Here is a 17,383-nt window from a genome sequence, read left to right as displayed (position 1 = left end):
ATTACATTGTTAATCTAGGTTCAATTGAAGATTTTTTATGAGTTTTATATTTGTAAGGATTCCATAAATATATGTATAGGTAACTGTTCACTGAGGTGAAAATTAATAAAGGGTCATGTTAATAACTTAATAATTTTCCTTTTCTTTTTTATTGTGAAGTCTAAATATATACAATTCTTAAGAAGAATATTTTCCGCTAAAATGAAAAGTATGATTGTCATTTTCTTAAAGCAAGTTATGGTTTAATCTTCAGGTAGTACTGAAGAAAGGCAATAAATCCTTTTGGAGTGGAATTGTGACGTTGTTATTCGTTTATTGTTTAGTTGTAAAACAAAATTATAAACAGTTCATGGTAAGTAAACAGTTATTATTATTTGATTTTGTATGAATTTTTAATATCTTTATATGATTATTCTGTTGCTCAAGACACACTTAGAACAAATTCTAGGTAGCAATACAGAATTGTCATTTGCTTCAAAACAATTAATGCATGCAAGGTGTTTGATAGTTAGCTCAAGTACTTGTGCATAAATCCAAGGATTTCCATTTGAATGATTTATGACAGTTATAACCTGCAATAAAAAAGAAGTGTTTTTGTGTGTAGCCAGCTACTGGTTTCGACTACTATTCAGAAAATAATGGTGCATTTTTATCCAAACTTTACAGGAATGATCAATACTTTGTTTAGTTGTGCATCTCATCAACATTTTTAGATTTGATGATTACTGACAGAAAAATGTTCCTTTCTAAATTTGTCTAGACTACTCCTCTTATACCACTTATGCAATTTTAATAAAACTTTACATGATTGATCGTTACGTGTTTATATTACACAGGTTTTCAGGTTGTAAGATTAAAGCTGAAAAATGGGCCTTGAATAAAAAAAGCGTTTTGACCAGTTAATGATGTTTGGGTCTCCTGCTACACCGTAGCTTTAACATGCGATTGGATATCATGAGGCGACACGTGTCACTGATGTCCCTTGTTACTTACTAAAATCTTGGATGGTAATATCCTTTCCATTATTTTCATTCATATTTGAAAGTTCTGCTGACATGAAGGGATTTCTCCAACACATCTTGATGTATTGCGCGAAACCACCTGTAAATAGGTTGTGAAATCTTTTTGCAGCCATTAATCATAAGATGCATGCAAATAGACCACACATCGTCAATCAAAAGTCCAACATCTAATGCATCTCAATTTTACAAAATAACAAAAAGCCACAGATCTAAAATTATTTACATGAACATAGCTTTACATAGTCTAATTTTGGCCTGACATTTTTCTTTGTTTATTTCAATGAAAATAGTTTTGTTCATCTGTTATTCGTAGAAACATATCAAGAGGCAAAACTGATGAAAATCTGTTATTAAAGTTGTGATCATTTTAATAGCTTTTTCTTTGTGCCTATAGATTCACAATATTTCTTTTTTTTCCATATGAATATAAATGGTTTGCCTCAATGAATCAAGTGATATCTTAAATGCATATTTTCATAGTGATTTAAAACTCCTGATCGTTTAATTAAATCAGATATTACATCTTGCAGAATATCAAGTATGGCTTTTCAAACAGAGATGTTATTTCCGATCCTTAAAGATCCTTCAGCACGACATTATTGTTGTGTTTGTGGTATTTTTACTATTTGGCATTTTCTAGTTGGGTGGTTCCAATATTCCTACTTGAATAATATTAAATTACCCTTAGGATATGTTGCCTGCTTTTTAACTTAGTCTTTTGACATCTTATCTGTGATATGAAGGCTTCATAACCTCTGACCCCCTTTCAAAATTCCATTTTGCTTACTTCCGCCCATTGTTTTCTCGTTTAGGGCACACGCTTTTCATTACTTGGGGACCATACGCCGCTTTTCATGGAATTTTCTGTGTCACAATGAAGGTTCCATGATAACCGCCATATGAACACATCTGCGGATGTTTCTAATTTCAAATTATACCACAAAACGACCTTTGATTATAAAATGTTTCTGTCAGGAACAATTTGGACACGTCCTTAGATATGTGGTTTGGGCATCCTCTAGTGAACCTCTACCAAGATTGTTCAGATAATGGATCCCGGGTCAATATTGACCCTACCCCAGGGGTCACTTTCTTTAAGGTTCAGTCATATTCCCAATTGAAAATAGTGTATTAATTACCCAATCCACAGGAAAAAATTCTCAATTGAAAGTTACGAAATATATACAAATGTATATTGAATAATTAAAAATCTTTGCAAATAAGGTCTTCTTCACTGTTATAGTGCTTAAATGTTTGAAGATGCAATCCTAGACAATGATTGTTTGCTTTCATTTATTCACTGCAAAATTTCAGTCATGCATTTGTTCCCAATTTTTAACAAAATATCACTGAAATTCCCAATACCATGAGTATGGGTCAAGTTCTTTAAGTCCTAGGAAAAAACCATGTGATTATAGTAAATCTTTTGTTTGTATTTTGGTGTACAATTTTAAAGCCATTTCAGGACAAACCTTTGGCTTTTTTCGTCCTTTTCAATCCCTTGTTCATTTGTATTCTTTGTTATAAGTGTGTGTCATGTAAAGAAATGTACAAAATAAATGTTTAAGCTAAAGAATGGACCATTTGCACATTTCTCGATGCAGAATTGGACATTGATATCAGCTGGCAAAGACATTGCTTTTATTCCTTCACACCATTTTATTCTGTTCTCAGGTGAGAGACCTGTGGTCAATGACCACCTTGTTTGTTCAAACTTAATGAAAATAGCTTCAATCAAACCTCAAACGTGTTTAAATCTGGGTTTCTTATGACCAGGTTAAATTATAGAGAAACCTTGTTCACAAATAAGAGACTGCTGTTTAAGCTTACCGGAACATGCAGCTTGTTTCCCTATATGTATAGTGTAAACTTAAAAAAATCTTCTTTGAAACTTTGAAAAAAAAATTGGTTGTTATTAGATATTGTTCATATATCATCATCAAGTGAATCTTGACTTATATTTCGTAGATTTCTGCCCATTGTCTCACAGAGGCCATTATGTCAGGTGGGCTGTAAGCTTGTTATTATCATTATAAATTGAAATCTAGAAAGTTACACAAATAGTGGTGTAAACATTGATGTACATTGGTTGTCCCCCGCCTTTTCGAAGAAAAAAGAGGGATATAAAAATAGGCTCTGTCCGTCCGCCTGTCTATCCGAGCGAAGATCCAATGGTCTTTGAGCTTCATTCCATCCTGAATTTTAGTTAAAAAAGAAGGAAATCACATAAACCGACATAAACACATACACCGACTGGTTTATGTGGTAATTTTACTAGTGTATGGGGAAAAATGCCACATAAAGATCAAAGAAAAAGCACATGAACCCCAATTGTTGGCACGTCCGTACGGCCGTCTTTCTGTCCGTCCGCCTGTCACACTTTCGTGTCTGGTCCATAACTTTGTCATTTATCAAAGGTATTTGAAATAACTTGGCACAAATGTTTGTTATAATAAGATGATGTGCCATGCGCAACAACCAGACCCCTGCATCCAGGGTCAAGGTCGTACCTGCTCATTCAAGGTCAACATTGTCTATTTGAGGGTATATGTCGTGTCCGTCTAATAACTTTCTTGATTTTGCAGGGATTTTGAAAATACTTGCCACAATTGTTCACAATAATGAGACAATGTGTCATGCGCAACAACTGGTCACCTACCTCCAAGGTCAAGGTCACACTTGGAGGTCAAAAATTAACAAAGTCTGTTATATGGTATATTTTGTGTCCGGCCAATAAGGCCCCCACGGTTACTCGTTTAAACGGATCCGTTTTGATTTTCATTCGTAAACGATTACGAAATGTTTTACCGTTTAATCGAAATGACCATATTGTCTTACAAAATATATTAATCATTACCTGTATTAATCATGAATTCTATTAAATGGGTGGTTACAAATCTCTAGACAGTATCACCGTTCAATAAACACTCGTGATATAATACATTCTTGGTAAAGTTGATTTACTTTTGTTGCTCAAAAAGCAAAATGGGAATACAATGTAGAAAATGTGTGCAAACTCAATCGTGATGAGCCATGAACATTATTTATTTGTACATGTATTAAAAATATAAAGTAAGTCATCATTTGGCGGCTTGAATACATGGTGTAGTATAGTACATAAGAGTACCACCGTTTAAACGGTATCGTTTCGGTTCTTAACAATCGTGTAAACGTTTACAAAAAATTGTAAACGTGGGAGCCTTACCGGCCAATAACTTTTTCATAGATCAAGGGATATTTTTAATGATGTGTCATGCCCAACACCTGCATCCCTTCCTACAAGGTCAATGTCAAAAGTGAACATAGTCTGTTATAGGGTAAGGTTTGTATCCCATCTAGAACAAACTTCTTCATAGTGCAAGGGATTTTGAAATTACTTGGCACAAAAAGTCACAAAAATAAGGCAATATGTCAAATACAACACCTGCACCCCTACCTCCAAGGTCATGGTCACAATTAGAGGTCAAAGGTTAACAGAGTATGTTATATGGTATATTTTGTGTTCCGTCCATATCTTCTTCATAGATCAAGATATTTTATGGAAAGTATTTTGCACTAAAAGTCACAATGATAAGATAATATGTCATGTGTAACATCTGTGTCCCTACCTCCAAGATCAAGGTCACACTTAGAGCTCAAAGATTTACATAGTCTGTCAAAGGGTATATTTTGTGGCCATTCCATAATTTTTTCACAGATCAAGGGATTTTAAAATTGGTTTGCACAAATAATCACATTAATAAGACAACATCTCAGGCGCAAAACATTGGTCCTTACCTTCAATGTCACACTGAGAGGTCAAAGATTAACATAGTCTGTTATATGGTGTATTTTGTGTCAGATATATAACGTCTTCATAGTTATAGGGATTTTGAAAATACTTGGCGCAAATAGTTACAATAATAAGACGATATGTCATGCACACACTTTAAGGTCAAAGCTTAGCATGATAGATTTTTGCATTTGCAAACCTAACATTGATCATAATTTTGGACTGAAAGTCCTGAGATCCATACCTCAATCTTTTGAAATAGCACAATTTTATGCTTCATATAAAACTTCCCTAAGGTGGGGGACGTTGGTAACTCTGTTACAAATTCTTGTTAATTCTGTAAAAATATTAGAAGCTTGATATTATGTCTTAAATTTTAAAATTTGTTAAGTGTATTTTTTATGTGATTTTTGTTTTTCATTTATATCTTCAAAGTTACCATAATCATTGAATCATTCAAAATTTTTACCTTTTCTCTGAGTATTATTTTAGCACAAACTAGCTATAATGATGTAAAAATGCTAATCGTTTTAATTCTCTCATGTACTTCTTATTATATGCAGACAAAGTGATTCTTATAATTTTATGTCAGTACTGATTTAATAGATCAAAAGTGTACTATATTTCCATTGAAAAAAGACTGAAGTGTCTGGTGACAAAATACCAGTGTATTTATCAACTTAAGTAATAACCTCAGGTTACCTAAAGCGTATTTTTATTTTATTTCTTATCTAAATGAATAAAGAATTATTTTGAAGACATGGAGCATAGGAAAATAAACTAAACTGTTTTCCTATGTATACAGCATTATGCTCTTGATTTATAAAAAAGCTTTATTTTCCTTTGATACCTCAATACTAAGTGCTTGCATACTTATTTTCATATTGAATTTGATAGACAATATGATTTTGACAAAGTTCAATTTATGTTATAAATTGATACTTTGCATAATTTTATCAAAATGCTCACTAAAGACCGTTTACTTTGATAAATAATAATTTGAGTATGTTTATGATACATATATTTTAACTAATATTTTTTGAAAATGAAATTTCCTTTTTTAAACAACTTATAAACATTTTATTAGAAAGGGATGAGAGGGAATTCGAAATACTTCAGTCTTTGTTCAAATACAGGAAAGATGCATATTTTGTACACTCAACCCATAATACTTGTATTATACATATATGGTTTATCTTCATTTATATAATTTAACATTTTTTTTTTCAGAATAGAGTACTTTTCTGTGTTAAATCAAACTTTTCATCTATTTATTTGGCTGCCTCAATTAGTAATTTATAAATTCTTGGTAAATTGTTTATGAAATTTTTCATTCTTAATTGTTTTTACTATGCCACTAGGCATATAGTTATTGAACTGTCTGTCCATCTGTCCGTCCATACGATGCTAACATAACATGGCAAGTTGGGTTTTTCTTGAGTTTTACCTGTACAATTCCAATGATTTCATAATTTACTCTCAATACAAAAAAACATGACTTGGGCAAGTTACATAATTATGGCTACACATTTTACCAAGTTATTGCCCTTTTTAGCACTTAAAAATTATTTTGTTAACCTTAATCGACAATTTGGATACATCTTAAGTTCTGTCTATATTAATAGCTTCATATCTTTCACACTTCTCACTAAAAAGTACATGATATTGCCAAGATACATAATTGCGCTATCCATTTTCCCACTTATTTCCCTTTTTCGCTTAGGAAAAGGGCATTGTATGGTTTACCAGAGCAACAGATATGGTACGTTTTTACGCAGTTAATTTTACAAAATACGAAATTGATTTTTTAATGCGTGTTAAAACCAATTTTTAAAGATAAAATATGCAATTTTCCTTAAGATTCGCACATATGGTCATTTTCGTTAGTTGTTCGCTCATAGTTTCAACAATAGTTATATACATGCTATATAAATATTCAAAAATGTAATATGGCTTCATATAAAAGGGGTGGAACAGACAAGCGTGTTTTGTGACAATGTTGCCCTTGTTTGACTTATGTTTTTATACCGAACTTCGTTTTGGGGGTATATATGAGTCACCCGGTGGGTCGGTCACTCGGTCCAGCGGTCTGTCGCATTTTCCTGGCCCGGAGCATAACTTGAAAAATAATGGTTTGAATTCAATACAACTTCATACAATGGTCAAGCACATTGAGAGGAAGTGCAATGTACAAGAACCATAACTTCCTTATTTCTGAAGCAGTCTTGCGGGGATAGGGGATATTAATCACATTTAGTGATAGCTCTAGATCATATTCGATAGGATGATAATTTGCATCCTTTGGATTGAGTTAAGCATCAGTTAGATCAAGGTCATTAATGCTAACATGATTTTACTCTTTTGCACATTTTTTATGGTTATATGTCTTTCATATTTGTAGGAAGATATCTTTCATAGTCTTTTTCCTTGGCTTGAGTTTGAGGTCAGTAGGTCAAAAGTGTAAAAAATAGATCTTTTAACAAGATTCAAGATTCAAATAGCTTTACTTGTGTTCAAAGACCTCAGGCCCAAAATACATAGCATACATACAACAATATAGTAATATGGTTGCGTCACCTTAACAATGTTTATTAATGCGAAAAAAGACTAGTTGTTTATGTTATCCATTAAAACATATACATAAAACATAAGCTTCCTTAAAGTGATTATATCACGTGTACCTATTAATACATAAAAATCATGTAGTTCTTTTCCGCAAAAATACCAATTGAATAAATACTTATCACGGATTTGTTTATATTTTTTACATATAAAGAAAGCATGGAATTCACAATCTATACTATCATTACAAGTTGTACACAGACGTTCTTCCCTTGGGATATTATTATGTCTGATATTTCTTTACCTAATTTATGGTTGGAGTAACATTGGCTTATACACCCTTTATTATAGATTGCTGTTTTTCATATTTGGAAGGAACATATCTTGATGGTTCGGTGGTGGGAGTCACAAGGTCAATGTCACTTTTTTATGGAATAAACCATTAATCTGGTGGCATGCTGCTTTAACCCATTCACTCATTTTACAGTAGATTTTTTATTACACCTTTTAAACAGCCTTTGTATTTATCTTAACAATGTCTCATATTAACAAGAATCATACGTAAGGTGGTCTTGGATGGAATTTGGAGTCACTGGGTTCACTATATTTTTAACTTCATCACAAGCCATAGCAATGACTAACCAACTTATGTTTTTCACAATTACAAAATGCCATGTTATATCATATAACTGTGTTGACATTTTTGGGCAATGTTTCTGTCCATAACTGTAACTGAGTGAATGGGTTAAAGCAGCATGCCTCCAGATTAATTGTTTATTCCATAAAAAAATGAAAATGTAATTAATCGTTTAATATTGTATAATAACCAAAGAAAAGAAATTTTACATTATCAAAGACACTTGCAACCCACGTTAATGACAAAAAATATGCAAAAACTTGCCTTTACTGCATTAGTACAGCAGTAGAAATAAAGTTATACATATTGAAATAGATAAATACAGAGTCCCTAAAGAAAGCCCAACACGGCAAAATTGAAAATGTTGCAGATGTGTTCATACGGCGGTTATCATGGAACCTTCAATGTGACACTTCCGTGCCATTCCATGAAAAGCGGCGTATGGTCCCCAAGTAATAAAAAGCGTGTGCCCTAAACGAGAAAACAATGGGCGGAACTAAATAAAATGGAATTTTGAAAGGGGATCAGAGGTTATGAAGCCTGCGTATCACAGATAAGACGTCAAAAGACAAATTTAAAAAGCAGGCAACATATCCTAAGGGTGATTCAACATTATTCAAGTAGGAATATTGGAACCACCCAACTAGAAAATGTCGAAAAGTTGAAACTAAAAATACCACAAGCACAACAATAATGTCGTGCTGAACGATCTTCAAGGATCGAAAATATAACATCATTGATTAAATGTACGGGGAGACTTTTTACAGCCGCCACACGGCACAAATAACACGGATGTGATCATGAAATAGATAAATACAGAGTCCCTAAAGAAAGCCCAACACGGCAAAATTGAAAATGTTGCAGGCTCGGTTTGATTGAGCCTGTTCATGGACGGTACTGGAAAGTACAAGTTACCGTCCACGCCCCCTAGCACCGGCTTAAGCAGAATTCAACATTTAAACGTGAAATAGTAAAATTTTGAATTTAGAAACATCCGCAGATGTGTTCATACGGCGGTTATCATGGAACCTTCAATGTGACACTTCCGTGCCATTCCATGAAAAGCGGCGTATGGTCCCCAAGTAATAAAAAGCGTGTGCCCTAAACGAGAAAACAATGGGCGGAACTAAATAAAATGGAATTTTGAAAGGGGATCAGAGGTTATGAAGCCTGCGTATCACAGATAAGACGTCAAAAGACAAATTTAAAAAGCAGGCAACATATCCTAAGGGTGATTCAACATTATTCAAGTAGGAATATTGGAACCACCCAACTAGAAAATGCCGAAAAGTTGAAACTAAAAATACCACACGCACAACAATAATGTCGTGCTGAACGATCTTCAAGGATCGAAAATATAACATCATTGATTAAATGTACGGGGAAACATTGAAACATTGACCATTAAATCATTCATGTAAATTATTACTTTGAAATTCTATTTTCCCTCAAATCTCAGTACATTTTTCTCAAGTTTCAATTCATGAAATATTTTTGCTCATCTGGAGGCATGCTTCTTTAACTTGCTTAGAAATATTTTAAGAATTGTTTGGGCATTTGTTTTAACAAACACATTCCTGTTCCTTATCATTTTGAAGTGATATGTGCATTGTACTTATTATTTAAATATATATATTTATATATATTTAATATGCATAAATTCTTAGGTTCTCTGGGAATGTATTATTAGATCCATATGTCTGTAATCCATATTATTCATGGTTAAAAAACAGTCATGTAAACAGAAATAAAACGAATAAAATTAGTGAAATCTTTACTAAAACCAAATGAACCAACTAAGTCCCAGATTTTTTAAATTAAGGTGCTAGGATAAAAATTGACCCAACCAGAAGGGTCAGAGGTTTTCTTGTCTATATGTTTTATTGTTTTAAAAAAAACTGCTCTGTAACCACAATTACTTGAGCTTATTTTGCACAAAACATTATCTAGAAAAAAATGAAATATTGAATCCTTAACTGGTGAAATAAACAAATGTTAGTATTAAATTAATCAAATATTTGTGTTCTTTAAAAATCTACTATCAGAAAAGTCGAAAGTTGACGAAATCAAACTGCGTAATGATACTTAGATATGGGCAGTGTCTTATAATTATGTACGAGAGTTGATTCGTGAATTTTGAAACAATTTGTTACAGCGCATAATTCTTAACTGATATGCATGTTACTGTAACAAATGCTCAATATGTGATCCATACATGTTGTAAATAAGTCTATATCGCTTTGGCCATGACAGCAAGGTTTGATTATAACTGTTGGTTCTAATTGTTTCCATTCATTCTTTAATGCTTGTTTATGACCCGCCAAAGTCTTTGTAAACATTGTTTTAAATACCCCAAATAGCAAAACCCATTGGTGCTGCATCAGGACCTTTGGGCATCCATTCTTCAGGTGTTACAAAGTTGATTTTTAACATTTGTTGACTCAAGTATGCTCAAGTATGCTCAGTGTTTTGAAGTATGAATCCTATAAGACCATGTCTATAATTTTAACTCCAGGAAAAATTCTGGGAAGATCTTTATTGGCAAAAGGATTCAGAACCTAATTGATATAGAAGTCTTAATTGACTTTACACCTTTATCAATATCCGTTTTACCATTGAAGTTTACGACTGTCAAGGCCACGATTCCTGTAGCAAACTAATAACGTTTTACAAACTTAAGTTTTGAAACATCATGTACTCATTAATGGTAATAACAAAGCTGATGGCAATCCGATAATAACTGTCACTGTGATAAAATATTGCCTCGTCTATGGTGACAAAATTTTCCACTGGTTGATATTAAAACGTAGATACAGTCGCCATGAACACAAACGTCTTTTCTCAATTTGATTTGCATTGAGCTTATAAACTTTGCATTTCTTGTAGTACACGTTTAATTCGGTTTATACACCTTAACGTTGTGTCATCACTCTTTGGGTGTCGGATTTAGCCTTTGAATAAAAATGGCAATTTTACGAACCATGTCAACAGTTGACTTCGTAGGTAAACTCACTTGGTTTGGGCTTTTGAGTATTAGGATTTCGAAAAATTCCGATGGAATGTTTTACTCTATGTATTGTTGACAAAGATACATCATGCCCCTGTCCCTTTAGCTCCTTCTTTATGCTTCTATCTTCAACAGGTATTCTATAACAACCTCTAAACGTTAGTTAATTTTACGTCGACAAATTATGAAATCACAACTATGTGTAATATATATGTGTAGTTTGCTCAAGAAAGGATAAGATGCCGCTAAAATCATTATATTTGTGATTAAAACAAAGCTGATGTGTATTTCAAAATTTGTGAATCACATTTAGTAAAATTACCTCTATTTCTATGGATTTTCACAAAACTAGTGTGTGATGTAAATAATATTATTAATTCTTAAAAAGAACTGTGTGGTCATTTTTGTGTCACCTCTATGGATTAGTGGCATCATTTAAGAATCACTTCTATATCGTCTGTCTGTCCGTCTGTCTGTCTCTCTGTCTGTCCGACACAAAACTTGTCCGGACCATTCCTCAGAAACTACTGATGAAATTTCTTCCAAACTTTACATGAATGAACAGTAGCAAGTCTTATGCGTATTATTGGGATTTTCCGGTTCAGTGATTTTTGCCAGAGTGATGACCCTTTAATAATTTGATTTTAAAAGTTTGTCCGGACTACTACTCTACATCCTATATTACTGAATCAATTTCAATGAAACTTTACAGGATTGATCTGTAGATAAACTACTTGCACATATTACAAGGGTTTTACTGTTAAACAATTTTTGGTGGAGTTATGGCCCTTGAATAAAAAGGTGTTTGTGTGTTGCCAGCTTCATATAATCTTGTCCAAACTACTTTTAGGAAACTCTTGGTGAAATTTTATCCATACTTTATAGGAATGATAATGTGCAAAGTCTAGTTGTGCATATCATCATCAATGTTTTTGTCAGAGTTATGTCCCTTTAATAATATTTGAGTTTGTCTTTAAATGAATTGAAATTGAATTTCATTTAAGCTGTACAGGATTGATTGGTAGCTAAATTACAAGGGTTTTCTGCTTGAATGATTTTTGCAAAGGCAAAAGGTGTGACAGAATACTCGTCTCATACCACAAATGCAATTTCGTTGATATTTTACAGGATTGATAAGTAGCCAAAGTACTTGCACATATAACATGGGTTTTCCACTTATTTATTTTTATTTTTTATTTATTTTTTTGTTTTTCAAATAACACATTTTTCTGGTGCTAACAATACCACTTGAAATAGTCTTATTTAGAATATAAGCAATTAATTAGTGTTGATCTTGCTTTTTTATATTATTACAAGCAAACACAAAGAGAACAACTGATGACACCAAAGTACTGCCATGCAATGCAGTAGCAATACCACTTTTTAAGACAATAATGCAGTATCAGTACCAGAAGTAGCAACATGTTGTAAGGGTAATGCAGTATCAGAACCAGTACTTCCAAAATCACTGCAGTACCAGTACTAGTAATGCAGCTTTGGCCTAGAATATGAAATATGTTTTGCCCTGTTAATGGTTTTTGGGTCTCCTGCTACACAGTAGCTGCAACATGCAATTGGCTATCATGAGGCACACATGTCATCACTGATGGCTCTTGTATCAACTTTATTTCAATTAAGTATATCTATAAATATGCTGTTTTGTGTTGTTGTGTTTTCATGAAATTTAATTGAATTTTCTTATAACCGTTTAAAATTTAAAACAAAATATGTTTTCCAAAAATTAGAAAGTCTATATAAATAAATGCCTACTGTATGTATATTGATGTAAATAAAAGTATGCATGGTCTGTGTTAATTGACGTAAATAAACATTTGTTAAACTTTCTTAGTCTTTTTACATCTTTCTTGGTTGCTTACTTGATATCAAGCTTAACAAATGTTGTTTGTTTTTCCCTTGCAAAATATATAGAGATAAAGTAAACATTCTATCAAGATATGTTCCCAAAGATAGTTTCAGATGTACTTCGATGTATTGATAGTTACCATTTTGTGATCATATTATGACTGTTGTCCATATGCATGATTGTGATTTGAATTCACACAACCAAGATCTCCCTCCTTTCAATATAGGAGACGACTGTTTTAACCGTGTATTAAGATAAACCTGTTATTAAAACAAGCATAAATTATTTATATAGATATTTGGTATGAATAATTGCAAAGTGACCTTCTCAAAAGTTATGTTGTTGGTCCTAATCTGAATAGGTCACAAGAGCTCAATATAGATTCTTGAAAAACCTAATTCTCAAGAACAACAATTCTCAGAGCTTTAATATCTGATATGAGCATTACTTTGTGGTACTCTTTGTGTCTGAAATTACACACAGCTGGGCAACTGAAGTCTTTCTTCACCTGTGAAACTTAAAAGTCGCCATATGGCCTACTGTGTTGGCGCCTACCCATTCAAAAGAAAATAAATAAAAAGAAGTTATGGTACGTATTTCAATAACAAAACAACACTTTTGACGAAATGGACATATTGAAAAACCTAGGTGACCTCATACGATTGACTTAAGCTTATATTTATAATTTTTGACATTAACTTATGAAACTGATTCATAATTGGACAAAGCTTCACATGATTGACTTTTGCTTATATTTATACTACTTTGTCATTTAATTATGACTGGAAAGTGTGATTTTACACCCCACACACAAACACACAAGAGCAATCAAGAAAATGGAAACGATATGTTCAGTATGTGTGGACAATTTGATATTATTAAATTGTTCTGTTAAATACATAGGTGCTCTGTCAATGTGCAACAGCTAAACATACAAGAAAGTATCTCGAAATTAATCCTTGATTTTCACTTACTTACTCGAAATTTCGAGTAACTTATTTCGAAATTTCGAGTTACTAACACGAATTTTCGAGTTACTTAGTCGAAATGTCGGGGTTCTAAGTCGAAATTTCTTATTACTTTACTCGAAATTTCGAGTTAGTAACTCGAAATTTCGAGTAAGTAAGTTAGTAACTCAAAATTTCGAGATAAATAACTCGAAATTTCGAGTTAGTAACTGGAAAATTCGAGATATGTAAGTCGAAATTTCGTGTTTGATAAAAAAAACATACACCTGGCACTAATGCTCTTCCGTACGATCATATGCAATACTTTACACTACAAAACTTACTCGTATATCGCACATGCCAGCAAAAAAGAGGAAAATCATCAACTTTTGTGGTGTCTCTTATTTGTCACATTTAGATAAGCCAAATAAATAGCTCATTTTATCAGGTACAATTTTCTTCTGGAATATAAAGATTGTCGCAAATTTATGCCTTTTTCATGTTCACTATATAATGATGTTACATGTTATCAACAAAAGCGGTCATGCGTAAACATTCCCACTTGCCAGCATTTATTTTTATCTCACTACAAATTCCAAAGATGTGCCTAATAATACGTATTGTATTTCCTGAAGAAAGCAACCCTAAAGTAAATATTTCGTATTCAATTTTTTGGAAATATCATGCTTACATGAAAAAAAGTAAAATGAAAAAAAAAGTCTCAATTTTAAGAGTAAAAAATAATGTAAAATGTATTTATATACTTAAAAAAATATGATAAAAGTAAATTAAAATTGATATATGCTTGTAAAATCCTGTCAATAACAATAGCATAATTACCTTTTAATTATCAGATTTCAGTTTGAATAATTTTATATTGCTACCTTGGCATGAAATTAATCATAGAATTCTAATATTCTCATAGAAGAAACGAATATGTAGCACATTAATTGCCCTGCCCCGCCTTTTCGAAGAAAAAAAGGGGGCGTGTATAGAAAAAGTCTCCGCCCGTCTGTCCGCTCTCACGGGACAGTACAAAATGTGGCTATAGGGACAATAGGTAACTGTTCTTTCTCTTTGATGTTATTCACACGCCCGGCAAACTGTCGCTCCACTTCAAAGTAAAACGAGCGAACGGCATTTCCGAGCGAAAAATGTAGTTCCGTGTAGGATTGATTTGGCTTCCAATTATTGTAGTAAGCAAGTCTACAAGATATAATAAGCCACGCATTTAATATCAAACATTGTTATTGTTACTGTGTGTATGCTTACTTGATGTTTGGGAGTTTATAAGTGTATATTTGGATGCAACACATATAATAAAATATATAAACCATCCTTCGGGTCTTGTTTAGTATGTGTGCTAGTAAGCCATCCAAATAGAAAATACAAATGTTAAATTGGCCACGAGTATCGGATATTAAAACAAAGTGTGGATTAATTAAACTGACTCTGTGAAAAAAAAACAGATTTGATAATGGAAATGCTTTTCCGAAATTTGATGTTTTTGCTGATGAAATTCCTCTGGGAGTACGATGGGAAAAGTATTTGGACAAATTAGAAAACTTATTTGTTGGACTGGGTATAAACACTAGAAAGCGAAAACAAGCACTGTTACTTCATTATGCAGGAGATGATGTTTACGATATCTATGATACATTGAATTTAAAAGAAGACAATGAAAACTACGAGGAAACGAAAATTGGATTAACAGCATACTTTAAGCCAAGAAAAAACACACAATTTGAAATATTCGAATTTCGTTACATGAAGCAATTGCATGGGGAATCTATCGACCAGTTTACAACAAGATTACGCCAGAAAGCTAAGAATTGTGAATTTTCGGACATTGACTCAGAAATTAAAAGCCAGATCATACAGGGTGTTATTTTACAAAACATGAAAATGCAGTGTTTACAAGATCTGGATAAATCACTTAATGACTTACAAAAATGAGAACCATGGAAATATCAAAAACTTAAGCACAGGATACAAGTAGTCAGCAAGTAGTGCGGGTAAAAAGCAATCCTCGATTTAGCCGTCAATCAAAGGGATTTGCACCTAAATGTTTTCAGCAACGTTCATATCAAACTATCCCAGAAGCAAGTTCGTCGTCGGGAAAGCGAAACAACCCTCTAGAACTAAGGAAAAAATGCCGAAATTGTGGAGGAAAGTATCCACATATGTCACGTTGTCCTGCTATCGGAGCGGAATGTAACTACTGTCATAAGAAGAATCATTTCATATCGGTCTGCAGAAAACGTAAAAACAAAGTGAAATTAATCGATGATGACCAGTCGGATTCACAAGATTTATCAGAGGCAAACACGCCGAGTATCAGTTCAAATGAGTGCGATGTGTTATTTGGATTTAAGATGTCAGATGGGAAAAAAGTGCCAAAGAAATGCATTAAATTAAATGGAGTAGATGTGTATGTGTTGATAGATAGCGGTTCATCGTTAAATATTATTAGCGAAATCTACCTCGAGAAAATGAAAATCCGTCCAGAAATCAAGAAAACGAAAACAAAAGCATTCGCATTTGGGCAGAAATCTCCACTTCCATTCTTAGGCAAATGTTCCCTGCTTGTGCAGTCGGACTCAAAATTTATGACAAAAGATTTCCATATCGTTAAAGGTAACAAAGAAACATTGATCAGTTATGAATTATCGGTAGAGCTTGGGATTTTACCGCAAATACAATCAGTTCATAAATCAGTTCAAAGCAAAGACGCATATTCAGGAGGACTTATTGAAGAATATTCTCAAGTTTTCACAGGCTTGGGGTGTTTGAAAGACAGAAAAGTTAAGTTTCATATTGATGAACGTGTTGTACCTGTGGCTCAACCGCCTAGGAGAGTTCCATTTCATGTACGTGCGCAAGTCGAAAAGGAACTGAAAAGTTTAGAGGAAATGGATGTCATTGAAAAGGTTATAGGTTTACCGACACCATGGGTTTCGAGCTTAGTAGCGGCTCCGAAACCTAATGCTCCGCATGAAGTGAGAGTGTGCGTAGATATGAGGAAAGCTAACACCGCAATCAAAACAGAGAAAAATGTTTGCCCGACGGCGGATGATATCATCTTGACGTTAAACGGTGCAACGGTATTTTCACGTCTAGATCTGTACAAAGCTTTCCATCAAATTGAATTGGACGAAGCAGCACTTGTAATGACAACGTTTCAGACACATATTGGACTGTTTAGGTATAAACGTCTAAATTTCAAGGTGTCCGCAGCACCGATAATTTTCCAAAACGAACTTCGTCAAGCAAATCAAGGTCTAAAAGGCATATTGAATATTGCCGACGACATCATTTGTTTTGGTAAGACACATGAGGAACACAATGCCAATCTTTGCGCTTTACTGCAACGTCTTCAAGATAGAAACCTCACACTGAACAGCATAAAATGTTCATTCGGACAAACTAAAATCAAGTTCTACGGATACCTATTTTCCGAATCCGGAATTTCACCCGATCCTGACAAAGTAAATGCAGTGAAAAATATGGACAGACCAAAATCAATATATTCGAAATCCTTCATTTCTGGGTCTTACCAACTATTTGTCTAA

At 33.2% G+C, this 17,383-nt stretch overlaps 1 protein-coding gene and 1 long non-coding RNA gene across 2 annotated transcripts; both read left to right on the top strand.

Annotated features, from left to right (window-relative positions):
- Nucleotides 1–247: 247 nt before the first annotated feature.
- On the top strand, nucleotides 248–12,764 carry LOC132754473 (uncharacterized). The gene is made up of 3 exons (XR_009629084.1): nucleotides 248–352; nucleotides 837–1,007; nucleotides 12,318–12,764. It is a non-coding gene; the product is annotated as an uncharacterized LOC132754473 (long non-coding RNA).
- Nucleotides 12,765–15,994: 3,230 nt separating this feature from the next.
- Nucleotides 15,995–17,383, top strand: LOC132754471 (uncharacterized protein K02A2.6-like). The gene has a single exon (XM_060745100.1). It carries the CDS (start codon nucleotides 15,995–15,997, stop codon nucleotides 17,381–17,383), a length of 1,389 nt encoding a protein of 462 aa, XP_060601083.1.

The sequence above is a fragment of the Ruditapes philippinarum genome, unplaced genomic scaffold (genome assembly GCF_026571515.1).
Source record: "Ruditapes philippinarum isolate M1 unplaced genomic scaffold, ASM2657151v2 ctg1733_1_1_1_1, whole genome shotgun sequence".
In the NCBI taxonomy this organism is placed as follows: Eukaryota; Metazoa; Mollusca; class Bivalvia; order Venerida; family Veneridae; genus Ruditapes; species Ruditapes philippinarum.
This window is presented reverse-complemented; position numbering and strand designations above follow the sequence as displayed.

Coding starts and splice junctions, on each gene's coding strand:
- LOC132754471 (XM_060745100.1), top strand. CDS start 15,995: ATGTCACGTTGTCCTGCTATCGGAGCGGAATGTAACTACTGTCATAAG.